General features: G+C 39.2%; 1 protein-coding gene across 8 annotated transcripts in view; it reads right to left on the reverse strand.

Moving 5' to 3' along the window:
- Positions 1 to 15,213, reverse strand: part of usp2a (ubiquitin specific peptidase 2a) — a 57,989-nt gene that overhangs the window by 22,094 nt on the left and 20,682 nt on the right. The window contains exon 1 of one of the 8 annotated variants that reach the window (XM_020650977.3): positions 8,269 to 8,816. The exons of 6 other annotated variants lie outside the window; for them this stretch is intronic. In XM_020650977.3, the coding sequence (XP_020506633.1) occupies positions 8,269 to 8,424 (156 nt within the window). In that variant the 5' untranslated portion in view covers positions 8,425 to 8,816. Of the gene's footprint in view, positions 1 to 8,268; positions 8,817 to 15,213 lie in introns of those variants that run through there. One more of the 8 variants, XM_020650979.3, reaches the window with a different exon arrangement.

Raw genomic sequence — 15,213 nt, forward strand, 5'->3', positions numbered from 1 at the left:
GGTTTCAAACTCTTTGAACTCTAGAAGTAAAAAAAAATCTCCACGACTTCATTCATTTGTGTTTTTGCTTATTGTGATGTCATTTCTTGGCAAACAATTCAAATGCATTGCATCTGTGAAACTATGTAACTGCACTGTGTTGCAGGAGCTCTGTGTAAGTCAAATCTTTGTCTAGTTTGACCATAATTTCAAATTCAGGCAGGAGTTCATGCTCTACTAACATTCAAGTTGTTGCACCAGCTGAGATAGTTCCAACGTAGGCAGCAGTTACACCTTTAATCTTTCACCTAGCTCCTAGTAGGTGTAAAGTCCTCCGTAAAAATACGGTTGTCATGGTGATGGGTTAAAAAGGTGGGATAACTTGGAGGGTGAGGAGGAGCAGAGGGTTTTACCGGCTGCTTGGTGTCAGCAGTGTGTTCTCTGTGATAGATTACATCCCTCAGAAATGTCAACTTTGTATTTACTGCTGCTTTAGTCTTCCATGAGCCGAGATCATTATATCCGGCTAACAATAGAGTACGGTTAAATGACATTATGTTCTAGGTGAAGATTTTACCACTAGATCCCACTGTATTTATTTGACACTAGCTGTAGAGTCAGATTGCAGGTTTTAGTTATCACCTACTCTTGATTCTTTGTCATATTTCACAACACAGAACAGAAGTTGTTTTCAGCCGTTTACAGACAATTACTGTTAAATCAGGAATATAATCTCACCAGTATGTAAGACTAAGTCTCTTCTTGAGGTTCTCTGAAATTCAAAAACGTTGCCACTGTCTTCCAGTGTCCACAACATGCAGTTTCTCTGCAGCTGTACAGCTCTTTACCGTCTGTTTTCACTATGTGGAGTTTGTAATCCGACTAGCCACCTGCACAGTGTTGAGCTCTCAACCTGCCGTCACGCTGATAGTTGTGAAGTACAGACCCACAGCCTGCAAGTTTCTCTGCCCACCTCCTCTTGTCACTTGTTGTCTTTAATTGAGGAGTCTTTTCAATCAAACCAGCACTCCACAAGCTTTATTTACTGAACAGTATAGCTGATATTAGCAGCCAGGTTTTAAAACCTCTCTTCCTGCAGGACTCAGGACTGTGGATTACTATCTGGGTTATTTTTTACTAAGAAACAAAGGAACTGATTAAAGATTTAAGTCTCCCTCTCAGACAGGCTCTGGAGGACAGGATATTATGAACTTTTGCAACACCCTGAGTAAACAAACTTAGCTGAAACAGAACACTCTGCTATCTATGAATTGACCCCAAAGACATGAACTATGACCAAAACCAGTCTCTGCAAAGTCGTAAAATTGACCAATACTGCTGGAAGACTGATTAAACCACAGCGTTCAATTCTGCATCAAATGAACATTTATGTCATTCTTCATCTAGATATTTGTAATTGTCACATTGAATGTATTATACATGTTCAGAATACAAGTAACAATTATAATAGTTTTAATAGGAATTTGACGTGAAGCGCAATTGCCATCTAGTCTTAGAATATCCATGAATACGTAACCTTCATAACTGTACATTTAGACGTGTTATAAAGCATACTCTTTGATATTAGCTATAGAAGGTGTTATTTAAAGACACCATCTTCTTTTCCTACTTTATTAATATGTCTTAATAAGAATGTTGACTGAATAACATGTTTTTGTTCACCTACAGGCTGGGATTGACTGAGGATGTTCCCGGATGGTTTGATTTTCATCTCAACATGAATCTGATAGAAATGTTTGTCTAAATATATGACGTGAACCTACATCAACGTGGATCTGATAGAAATAATATCGAAATGAATGTATGGTGACGTATATATGTTTAGATTCTTATTCTTAATCTTATTGAGTAAACTCGGTTTAGTTTAAACAGTTGTCCTCCGGTCAGAGTGGGAGTGACCCTTCTCCTGCAGGTCCCCCTCCTCTTTTTAGTTTGTTGAAGTTTAGAGCTTCAGCTTCTTGCTCGCTTCTCTTCAGACTTCAGTCCGAATCACTTCTTTTAAGTTTGTGCCGTAGAGATGACTCTCTGCCAAACTTTTATTTTTAACACACATTTTTGGAAACATCAATTCTTTCTGGCTTAAGCAAGGCTTTTGAACTTTCTTCTCCAAAGTCTTTGCTCTTCAATTTTGAACGCCAATTCCTTATGAAATCGACGTATCAAAAGACTCTTCAATATTTTTCCTGTTGGATCCTCTTGGAGCTTCTGAGACGACGGCTGAACCAACATACAATCTCCATCCCAGCTGCACACTCCGACCAAGGTGTCAAGGCATCTAATCTGGCCCGTGGACCTCTCTGGTAGCCCAGGAAGGGAAAACTTGTCAGAGACTGAAACACGGGACCAGCCGGCGGAGTTCAATCGAACACATCTCACAGTAAGCGTCCTGGCTGCTGGTGTTGGGAGATTAAGTCTTGAGTCATGTCTATTCAGAGCCCTCCTTTAAATCCAAATAGAATCCCAAAATTTATCAACTTTTTTCCTTTTTGATCATTTGCTGATCAAGTCATTCAAACAACACCACGTCTTATCTCATTACTAAATATATAATGTCACCATACGTTATAATTGCATTATCCCGATCATAATAATCATATTCTTTATCTGTTTCATCTATACCTTATTGTTTACTCCTTTTTATATTACATTTTACACATAAAATGTGATAAAACACAGAACTTTGTGTGTGTGTTAACATTTCCAGAACTTACTTCTTTCAAGATATGAAACTGACTGATTAATTAATTAACTTATACAGTTAAAGTTAATTTCTTTCTATAATGGGAAGTGGTGCTCTGAGGTAAAATAAAGATATAATATCTTAATAAATTAATTACGCTACAACAGTATACCCCTTTCTCTGATGCACGATTATGACCTCATGAGGGAAAAAAGATGATAAAACACTGATGATCAAAGGTAATGTCAAGAAGTCATACTAATGGAAAAAAGTATGGAAACTATCGTAAATAAAAGTACAGAAATCTGACTGTAATGTTCATCCTTGTGAGCAGACTGAGAGGCAGCCCAAAGGGATGACTTTGCATAAATGCTCAATTCAGAAAAGTTGGAAGTAGCTTGGCCTACTAGCACGCTACTTCTGAGACCCTGCTCCCTAATCAGGCTAAGAGGCCACATTAGAAAGCATTCCAGAGCCCAGGTTAAACTGCTTCCTAAAGCCTGGGAATAAGAGACAGCAGACATGTTCCTTTGGCTTGTGTCCAGATGGGACACTCAAACAGAGGGGTGGAGGGAATGGGTCAAAGAAAGGTGAGAAGTCTGGATGAAAACAATGGTTCCTGTCTTTATGTGACTTTATGAGGAAACAAGAGACTTAAACAAACGTTGTCACGATAATAGAATTTTAAATTAAGATATGATTCCAGAACAACAGCAACAAAAATAGAAGTCCTCTTCAGCTTCATCTCTAGAAAATGGAGATCAAGTTTTATGTAGGCTGTGTCATGCAAAGTGCTAGCACCACCAGCAGGTTTATGTCCACAAACGCTAAGCGTGGCTACCCTTTGCTCCAGTCGATACACCAATCAAACCTGACACAGCCTACTTACATCTTTCTTCTTCCACCACTGTCTTTAATTCCTAAACCAAAAAACTGTCAAACCACTTTGCTCATGTGCTATCTGCTGCCTATGCTTGTTTGCATCTGGGTAGTAGAGCTAGGAAAAGCATTAACCTGAACTTCAGCCAGTCTTGCAGCAATGACGTTTTAGCAACATTTGACTGGTAACGAGGGCAAATATTACAAATTTGTTTGATTGACAAGTAATTCTGGAGTTAACTATATGGGGGGGGGGGGTGACCTTTAACTGTTTAGGTGACTAAACATGCTGTTCCCCTCTGTCAGGCGCATGAGTGAAAGAGCAACTCAGGAAGATGTCGGGGGGGCATCCTGCCTGGAATTTTCTGGAATTTTCCAGGAACTGAAAAGCTGAAAGACTGATATCTTACTGAGTACTGGCATTGCTTTAGCAACGTCCCTCCAACTCCAAAGCAATAACAAGTTTCCCCTTCCCGACTCTGCTGCTGTCTCTGGGGCTATAAACTAAACCTCACATCGTCAGCAGCAGGGGGCATGGGTCCACCTGGCAGAGCAGGGCAGTGTGCCAACTGCTGATTGGCTGGCACAGCAGCATGAGAGAGAGAGAAGAGAGAGAGGGAAGGAGAACAGTCTGTGGTGACCTCTCTCTGCTTGGCAGACCATCATAAACAATCTCTCTCTCTGTATGAGTTACCTCTATTTCTGCCTCTGCCACAGAAGTGACACTTGTTTATTTGTGTGTGTGTGTGCCCACGTTGCCAATGTATTTGTACAATTAAGCCACTGCTCTCTCTTTATAGCCGCAGCTTGGAGTTGAAGTCATGACTGAAGATCTGAAGCTTCTGCACTTTTGAATACTATTCATCTATAAGTTTACAGATTGTTTCATTTGAACAACCAGTGATATTGAGAAGTATAAAAATTGAGAAAAATTTGACAACCTTAGCATTTATTGTTATCAATATCTTGTATATAAGACACTCTTTCTATACCTTTTTAAATCTAAGAAGTGGGCTGTGTCCTTTATACTGGTTCAACCAAAACACCAGTATAAAATACTGAGATATGAGACATCATGACTGCAAGTGCAGCCACCACCATCAGCCAATGCATGTGACCTGACACCTCCGTTCAAAGTGTATTGAAAGCTTTAATGCACAAACCGTGCTAGGGTACATACATAGCAATGTGGAGCAGTTACTATCCTTTCTCTCTCATGAGATCATAAACATGCATTCAAATAAACAGTGTTATACTGTTCAGTAAATAAAGCTTGTGGAGTCTGATTGAAAAGACTCCTCAATTAAAGACAAGAAGTGACCAGCGGGCTGTGGGTCTGTACTTCACAACGATCAAAATTACGATAGGCTGAGAGCTCGGCTACAGTACAGGAAGCTAGCAGGACTACAAACTCCACATGGGGAAAAAGATGGTACTAAAAGAGCTTCAAAACTGCACAGAAACTGCACGTTGTGGACTTTGATGAACAAAATGGAAATCATCACACAGGAAGACCCCCAAAAACAGACTGGTCTATATACCGCCAAGACTTGTTTTCTCCTGCTTATATTACGGTACAGTGTCTGGTGACATGAAAACACAGCTCACACTAACCCACACGTGCGCACACACTTACAAGCAAACAAATAAAAGTAAGACCCTCCGTCTTTCTGGGAATTTAAAATAAATACAGACTCGGATATTAGGAACTCCAAATTTCATCAGATCAAAGGCTGTGAGAAGACGCTCATCACTCAGCTGGGGGGGTCACACTAGAATCCAACACTGTCTAGATAACAGCTTGTGAGAATGAGAGCAGAAAGCTTTTCTCTCCCAGGAAAGACTCCACTCAGTGTTCAAAAAGTTCACTTCCAGCTAAGAGGTGTCTGTTTACATTGTACTGAACTCTGTGCCCGCTCACAGCATGCTGCACAGCTGAAAGATTACACCATGGTCTAAACTAAACAGGCATATATAGGTTATTTCTTTTTACTGAGTGTGTTCATTAAACTCAAATAAGGTGGTTCAGTTTAATAAAAAAAACAAAATGTATTCAGGTTTAGGCACCAAAACTACTTGTTTAGGTTTAAGAAATGATTTGAGACAGCTCTACGGGCTTCAAGATGCTAAATGTACACATGTACCTGACTTATGGTGTTTTCACACATGCAGAAAACTCCTTAAAATTTCCCCAAATGTCTGAAAGTGCTGAAACAACAAAACAAAAATTCAAAAACATCAAAACCCTTGGTCCGCTAGTGGTGTCAGGTATTAGTCTTGTCATTTTTGAAACAATTTTTAACCAAAATAATCAATGTTAACTTGTTCTCTAGACCAAATCTCAATCCAATCCAAAATGTAGTAACGGCTCCTTTGAAATGAAACCAGGGGACGTTTCTGGAAATGTTCAGGGTACATTTTTTTGTAAAATTTCCACCAAAGACATTGCATTCGGTGGATCTCTGATAAAAACATAAAAAACAGTAAATGAAAACTGCATGTATGGACAAGATGTATATTAATTCCAACCCACTGACTCTTCAAACAAAACAACTTGAATACTTTCACCTAGTAAAACAGTTTAATGATTAATCGATGGCTATGTGTTCAATTGATTTTCTGTCAATCATCTGATCAATTTTTCATTTAGGTATTGGCCATAAGGCTTATGGGAAATTGCAACAAAAAAAAAGCAGTTAGAAAGCTGTGGCAAAAAGTAACCTTTAACCTTCCAGCTGTCTGAGCTGTGCACTTGCTGTGCAAAAACATGTGCATGATCAGAGCGAAACATACGCTCTTATGTCAGTGCATACAAACACCTGCACGCACACACACACACACACACTTCTCTCCCGCAGAAACTCCACATGTGCACTCACTCTGAGAGAAAACAACAGAACACTTTTCCTCGCCTGTTTATGCAAGGCAAGGGAGCGGAGGATGGAGGATGAGCATGGAGTGGAGGAAGAGGAAAAGGAGAGGACAGGAGGAGCAGGTGGAAGGTGACAACAAAAGAGAAACTGAGCCAAGCTGCCAACCTGGCCGAGACTCAAGTGTATTCTAATGTGATTTCTCATTACATAACAGAAAGCTGGCACACAGCCGCCGAGCTCTGCTCCACACTCAGTTACACACACATTAACATCTGCAGCTAAGAATGCTTCCTCTTCTCGTTTTAGGACAAAAAGGGCGCCGACATGTAGGCCTTTAAATCTCCCTTTAGCCAATAGTACACTTTTCATTTTAACCTTCATTTATCTACAAGAGGCGTGAAGCACATCAGAGTGTTTCATGTCTACAGTGAAGCCGCCGCATGCTGACAACTGGACAGATCTTCAATCAGTTAATTACACAAAGCAATACGTTGATGACAACACATGAGTTGTAAGAGCTGGACTGGCAAATTATTGTCCATCACATCTAACATCGCTCATGGAATAACTTAAGTGATACTGATGTTTTCAAGTCCTCGTGGCATTAAAGTTAGGTTTAAGTCTCTGACAAACAGACAGAGCGCAGAGTTAGTAACACTTTCTTCAATGCACAAATACATTGGTTTCAGTACTGAGATGTCACCAATGTATTTGTTCAATTTGTACAGAAGATTACCTGCAATTTTTCTGAATATTAGAAACAACAAAATAACAAACATTGGGTGCATGCTTTGGACTTTTTTACTCGTTTTGAAGAAGTTAAAGTTTCTGGTATCCCAAAATGTCTCCAGAATGAAAGGATTTAAAACAGCAAAAACTCTCTTTTTTTGTTACATTTTTCTATGTCACATTTAACACATTTTATCCTGAACCTGAGGACATTTTCCAAATGTTAAAATATTAAACTAGCTGCAGAAGCGTGATCGAGGAAATAGCAAATTTGAATTGAAAGCATAATTCTGCTGTCTGAAGGCTGACCCGGCAGCATTGTGTAATCAGCCCTACATTAATCTACATGTGGCCGTGTTCACATGGAAACAACCATACAGTAAGAACCCCCCCCCCCCCCCCCCCCCTGAAAGTAGGTTAGTTCTTTATGTGCTTCCATTATAGACCACAGTGGTATACATAAAGGGCACTATGAGCAGCAGAAGTGTATGAGGGGGATTAAACGTTGGTTATATAACCAGTGACCTGCCAGTGCAGGCCTACTGATCCTGGCACAGCGAAGTACAGCGGCTTAAAAGAGAGGCTTACTTCTGCAAATGACTCAATTCAACATTAAACTGACATCATCTCTGACAGGATGCATAACGCTGTCAGTGACATGCACATCTGTCCTGTTTACTGTGACTACAGCACACATTTCTGCTGGTAAAGGAACCGGCTTACATTCACACATGTATTACATCTAACACTGTATAAGGAGAAAATATTTTAAATTATACTTCATATATGAATCCAAACGCAGCAATTTAGCATATTAATCTGACTAACACTGTTTGTGACCATCCCCAGCGAGTATTTTGATGACATGAGATAACTTACACGCTACTACAGGCACACATTCCCTGACTGAACACGAACTCACTGCTATTTAGTGTATTATATAAGCCGGATTTCAAAGTACATGCCAGAAGATTCACGTTGCAGCTATGAGAGTTTTAAAGTCATAGTGCGCTATAAACATTAAATTGCCTGTTTTTTAGCTGAGGTTTCGCTTGACGTTTTCTTCGAGGCTGACATAACGGTGACGGAGCGGACACTGCCTCTTACCTTGGCTTGGTTTATTAGAAGCCCTACGAAGGTGGACACCAGCATGGAGCCGGACATGCTGCCTTTTCTCCGCATCTCCTGCTTCAAGAAGGGGAAAGCTGTGGCCGGCGGCTCCTCGGGTACGGTGACAGTGTAGGACTGTCGCATGCTCGGCATGCTGGCGGTAGGAAGAACCGGGTTGGTTCGAGTTACTCAGAGGACCAGTGAAGGTTTTCTGTCCGCTCCTGCTCTGATGCTGTGCAGTGTTTTGTATGAATTAGACGTTTCTCTCCGTTCCTGATAGGCTCCCAGCCAGATGTTTGTCATTCATTCATTCATACAACGGCAGACACCTCACAAATCACGCCGAATAGTGGACCTGTGGCTTTCCCTTTAAATAAATCTACCTATAGTGATTTTCCTGTATGAGAGGCGACGAGTCACGCACAAAGCGGATATAAAGGATGGAATTGTGACAAAAAAGCTGCAACTGCTCTCTCATCCTCCGCAGGTGTCTTCGACGCGCTCGTCAAGTCATTAAATGGCAACAAATATATCCTGTATTGTGCTCCCACTACGTTTTACATGACTCAAGCTCCGCCCCCTTTTGACTACAGTAAAAGTCGGCCTACATCAAACGTCGGCGACCGCCTCCAGTTGAGCCGCTACGTCACTGCACATCCTTTTCCACACTTCTGTAACCCTCTGGAGGACTGTGGTGGTCCAAGGAGACCAGTCATCATGTCACAGTCGTCATGACAGAAAACCAACCCATATTCAAATTTTATCAATGGGAGCGTGATGAAGAAGACGCATGAATGGCGAAACAAACGTGACCAAAGGAATGTCTTTTACTCTAAAGACCTTTAAAATCAGAATCTACTGTCCTAAAAAAAGGGTGATTATTGGTGTTTCCTGTGGTTCACGAGCGCGCACAAACAACGAGGGTTTAGTTCTTATTAGCTTCACTCTGTTGCAATAAGAGGATAAAGGAGAATTACTGTTGCAATTCTAGATTAAACCAGCAGTTTGACAACCCACACTTCTCAAAAAGAAAAGAAACAACAAAGAGAGAACATCCATTCATCCATATAAAGGCACAATGTCTGACATGTAATCCTGGGATACATAAACATCTAAAAAGAAAAAAGCATACAGTCACACAAACCTATACACAAGATCAATCTAATATTTATTTCAAAATCATTTGACTCTTAATCATTGCACTATTTTCTTACTAAAAAAAAATCCTGTTAATGTGTTAGTGCAACTTTAAATGCTCTTTTAAAATGTTAAGTCTTAAAAGTCTAATTTCTTGAAGTACAGTACATGGATGCACCTGCTGCTCGTGTTCTATTCTCTACTTTTGACATAAAAAAAACCTCAACATATCATTTCATTTGGTTTTCCTTCTAATCGCCGTATCATGTATCGCCTTAGTTTTGTAAATAAAGCTGTGTTAAATATACCAGCACTGCATGATTATTTTAGCTTGTGTGTGTCGAGGGGAAGAAGGGCAACATGTCCCCAAGCAGCGATCTCATGACCCAATGCAGGCTCAAATGATGTTTACACAACAAACATCCAAGGAGCACATTCCTTACGTGTGTGTGTGTGTGTGTGTGTGTGTGTGTGTGTGTGTGTGTGTGTGTGTGTCGGTGATGTCTAAATCGTTGAGTTGGAAAACTACAAAGTGAGAGAAGGGGGAAAAGAGTCATGAGCAAACAAGCTGAGCAGTCTGGTCCAAAATGGGACAAATGTTGTTTCTGAGCAGTGTTACCTGGATAGAATAGAATAGAATAGAATAGAATTACTTTATTGATCCCAAACTGGGAAATTGTGGTGTTACAGCAGCAGGTTATCCAAACACACAATATTAGCAAATAAATAGAGAATCAACAACCCAGCTAAGCTAAATGAACCAGAATAGACTAAAAACTCTCCACCCAGAAGTTTACATTATAAACCGAGTTACAACACAATACCCGTGGAAGGTAATTCATTGTTGTTAATAGCAGACCTGATCTGTACACAATAAAAGTCATCTCATCCGTACAGCAGTATGCAGGAGAGCTCAGGGTGGTGTGTTGAGAGGTGTAAACAGTGAAGTCTTCAGTGTCATGTTCCATACAAAACTGGATGTGAGGTTTGTACCAGATTAGTGAGCTATTAGCTCAGGCGGCACAAGAGTGCTGCATGCTCCCTAGAAACTGCTGAGCCCACCCAAGTTTGCTTTCTTGCACCTTATAACTTATCATTTAGTATTTGCCTACTTGCACATAGCTCTGTGTGTGTGTGTGTGTGTGTGTGTGTGTGTGTGTGTGTGTGTGTGTGTGTGTGTGTGTGTGTGTGTGTGTGTGTGTGTGTGTGTGTATATATATATATATATATGTATTTCTTGTTTACTGCACATAGTTCTGTTTACATCTGTTAGTCCGATCACTGTCCACTTATATCTACTCTTTTTATATTTTGTATTTTTAAGTTAAGTTTAAGCTTTACGTTGTATTTAAATTGACACTTTATATTTTAGGTTTAAAATGTTTCGTCTACCTGCACGTTTTTTGAATTGAATTGTGTGTTTGGGGTTGGACAAAATATTGAAACTACAATATCACATCGTCCTGGCTCATGTGATACAACTATTATACCACCTGTGCCATACGTACATATTTCAATTTAAATACAGAGCTACTTCATGACTCTGCATAGTGGCGCCTATGTCATGAATGTTGATAATGATAACAGAAGTCAGAGGCTAAAGAAGAAGAAGAAAGTGGTTAAAGCATGAATGATAAGAGGTGAAACTGACACCACATTGCAGTGAATAAATACATTAGGACCTGTGTCCGCTATAAGACTGTTTTTTTTTTTTGTGCTGGCAGAACAGATGTAGTTCAGAGTTTTCAACACCCTCAGCATCAGTTCAACTTTTGGGACACTACCACACTCATAAATGTCACTTCTCCCTCACCTACCTATCAGACTCAAGAAGGGGTCGGGACTTCTGATATCAGCTATGTCAACAACTATGGCGGAGAACAAACAAATCTTCCTCATCGCTTCAAGGGTATAATTCCAGGTCTTAAGCTGCTGCTAATGTCAGGATTCTTTTACATTAATGTAATGTTTTCTTGGTGATATTTATTTAAATAAAATCATACAACAAGCACACGGAGAAATCTAAAACTGATCCAACAGTTGTTCCAAAGGGAATTCATCAGATATCCTGATGTATCAACAAACGATTTTCTAGCAATATATAAGCAATCGTAGAATCGCTAATATCATGATGTTATCGTTAACTTGGGACATGTATCGCATATAGTATGTAATAATCATGAGTTAGCATGTGACTCTCTCACCCCTACCCACAGACCCAGAGTCTATTCTTAGACAGAGCCACTTCCAGCAAATGCAAGGTAAACAAGAGGAAATAAAACATTACGTACAGACTTATTGTATATCCAATCACTACATCAACATTACGTAAAAACAGGCAACAAATCAACAACAAATCAACAACAAATCAACAACAAATCAACCTCGGAGAGTCAAAGTAACCTGTTGTTTGTATGTCGTATAAATCCCACTTAAATATATAAACCTGGTAGTTGTATATATAAACTCTGGGGTGCCCTCTAGATGTGTCCTCACCTATAGCACATAGCCAAGTACAATTACACAATTCATTAAGGTTAAAAAGTGAGTCTATCTCTGGCTTGGAGGAGGAAAAAGACAAAGTAGAATGTCTATTAGTGAACATGCTTAACACACACACACATGACTTTTGGAAAAGAAGTAACCAGGGATCTAACCATCAATCCATAAGAGGGGACACATCGGAACCATGAACGCTCTGAGAATAGCCTTGCTAGATTACAGACAGTACATCGGGACAATAGCTTTTTCTGTCATGTTTATAATTGAATAGAATAGATGTTTGTTGCCATTTGCACAGGTATAGGACAGTACAGGTACATTGGAATTTTTGTGCGTTTCTCCCTGAGTCAGCTTCTACAAAAAATTAAAATTAAAATGATATATAAAATAGAATAGCATTATAAGAAAAAAAGAGTAGAAAAGTACAAAAAAAAAAAAAAGTTGTAGTAACAGCTAAGTAAATAAGCTATACACTGTATTAAAGCAAAGCTATAATACAAAACAAAATAACAAAGGGGAACACTGTACAGTGAAATGAAAATATAAATCTGTTTTCTTGTCTCTATTATTCATTAAGACCCCAATGTAGTTTAATAAAAAATAGATCCCAGGTTAAAATACAGAATCCTCTTTCTCACCTTATTTTGATTGAGGTGGAGATCTCATTGCTGATAGAATTGGAGCAGTATTTTATCTTTTTGGAGCTTGAGTGTGATGTTAAAGCAGCTGCCTTGATATGCCACACACTGACACACAAAACCCAATCAAACAGTCACGGCTGAAATACTGAAGTGCTGGCCTACATTTGCAATGAACAAAGAACAAAAATCTAATCATTCCAGCATTTGCTTTTCAGTTTTTTATCAAACCAAGGCACAAAACTGAGAGTTGGCTTGTCTGAAAAAAAAAATGCTGTCTCGATAGAAAGTGCTGACAAAGAACTGGAGGTGCAAAACTCAAGACAGTGTTCACTCAGACAGGGCCCGCCTGGGTTCTCTGCTATTTTTCTATTTGTTCGGTTCCAAAGAGAAAACACATGAATGAGAGGCGTCAATACAAACAGCAGAGGAAACACTGCACTGCACCTGAACAACAACTTCAAATGATTTCACTAAGTCTGAAGCTTGTACTCTTTTTTTTAGACATCAGACCAGCCAAAAGCTAACTTTGATCAGCTATACACTTTATTTTGAGGGAGAACTTCCTGTGAATAATGTTCCACAAATACACCAGACAGTGTACATAAAAACTGTGAGCTAGGGGTAGGGATCGTGAATTTGTATTGAAATGATGATACAATTATCCAGACTCCTTCATGATCTGAGAGGTTATCAATACCACTTTCAATACTGTGGAAACATGAGATGACTATATGTTTTTAACAGAACTGGTATATCAATTATATATGCTGAGAAAACAAACACACTTGTCCTCCAAACATCTATAAAAATTAAAGTTTCTTTCCAATCATACTGTAACATTATCTCACTTGTTTAGTTAGCTGACTAGCTTCTGTCCTGATGATTTCAACACAGATTTCAACATTGGATTACTGGCTTTAAACAACGGGACATGTTGCAAACTTTGGATGTGCTTACTACGGCTGCTTTAAGTGGAGGAGGGGGAGGAGGAGGAATATTATTATGTGCCTGCGTTGTCTGTATGTTACTTGCAGCAGTAGTCTGAGTAAACAGAGTTTTTTTTTTGCAAAATGCAGAACCAGGTCTGAATGAAGCCAGGTTTCAATCCCCATCCCTAGTGAGAGTGCATGACTACAGCAAAGTTTGAGTTTTAAATCTTCTGTTCTGAAAGTTGCTTTACCTTTATGATTGCACTGTTTGACATTTTTTAAGCAATCCTGAGACCTCTGCAAACATTTTGTTCAGTTCAATGTTTCGTAATGGATGAAAACAATGGCCAGGTTGAAATCAACTGTATCTATCTTTTCAGCTTGATTGGTCAAGAGCAGCTCTGCATTGTGGGTGACCCAGTTTGTGAAACACTAAAAAATATCAAGTGTATGTGTATGCTAACTTACTGATAAGCTAAACTGCCACTGAAGTGTAATGTCTGTGTATTGTTAAGACTCAGTGAACACTCAGTAAAGTAAACTATCTTTGTTGAGTCTGATTGACATGTTTAGTAAAATGAAGATATTTTAAATAAAACACAGGAAGGTGAAAGTCAAAAGTTTATAGAAATATTAAATAAAAGTGTAGTACATATATACCTGAAAATATCCCTAAAACGTCTAACTAAATACAGTATTGAAGTTATATTTCACAACAGCAGGAGAACTGGCGCTAAGTTATTTTGAGGGATGTGCACGTTTAGTTGACAAAGTGGTTAAACATCATCACCCTCGCTAGTCTGCACCAGAAACACTAATGGGTTAAAATGATTATGAACATCTTTATAAGTTGGACCTCCATGCTGGAGAGATGTCATTGACAATACCTTGGTGGGCCATCCGGGTATATTTACCTCACTACCCACCCTGCCATAAATGTACCGATTGAGATGCAGCGTCATACTGGTCTGTGGCCTGGTCTCTGTATGCTCCCCTGCCTCCCTCTGCGTGCTGCACTCCTGAGTGCAATTAGCACTCCAGAAGGTGAGGAGCTCTTTAGCTCTCTTGTGTTTTCATTATATAGTATATCATTATACTCATGGATGTTTAGATTGCTGGGTTTTGTTGTTTTAGTTTGGGCTGGAGATACCTGGTAGCCTTATTTTCGGGGGTCTTGTCTTTAGTAGGTTGGTTTGGGTAGTAAGTTAGTTTGGGTTTGGGTTAAAACCATATATATGTGTGGTGTCTTATGTTCTGGTTCTTTTTTTAGCCTTATCTAATTATTCTTGTTAGGGAGGCCGTTTAATAGACCAATGGAGAGACAGCTGGAGTTCAACTTTTCATCGTGAAAAATGACATTCAATAAAAGAGCCATTCCCAAAATGAAGAATGAAGCAGCAAGATTTAAATTAGAATACCTCAACCTAAAATATTCTGGGGGTCCTTCTAAACCTTTAATCAACCCAGAGTTGTCTTTGATCAACACTCATAGATGTTTTTTCTGTAAGGTTGTTTCATAAACACTAATATTATGGATGGGTCTAATACCTTACTATAGAGCTGTGCAATTAATCACAATGTCCTCATCACCACAATGAGCATGTGCAATAAAATAAAAGTTGCAAAGACGTACTAGTAAATGCTATTACAAATATGCCCAAATATGTTTGTTTATTTCTAGTTTTTAAATACAATAAAAAAGTAGTCAGTAAGTAAGTAAAGCTATGGCTCCT

Source organism: Labrus bergylta, chromosome 11 (genome assembly GCF_963930695.1).
Source record: "Labrus bergylta chromosome 11, fLabBer1.1, whole genome shotgun sequence".
Lineage (NCBI taxonomy): Eukaryota > Metazoa > Chordata > Actinopteri > Labriformes > Labridae > Labrus > Labrus bergylta.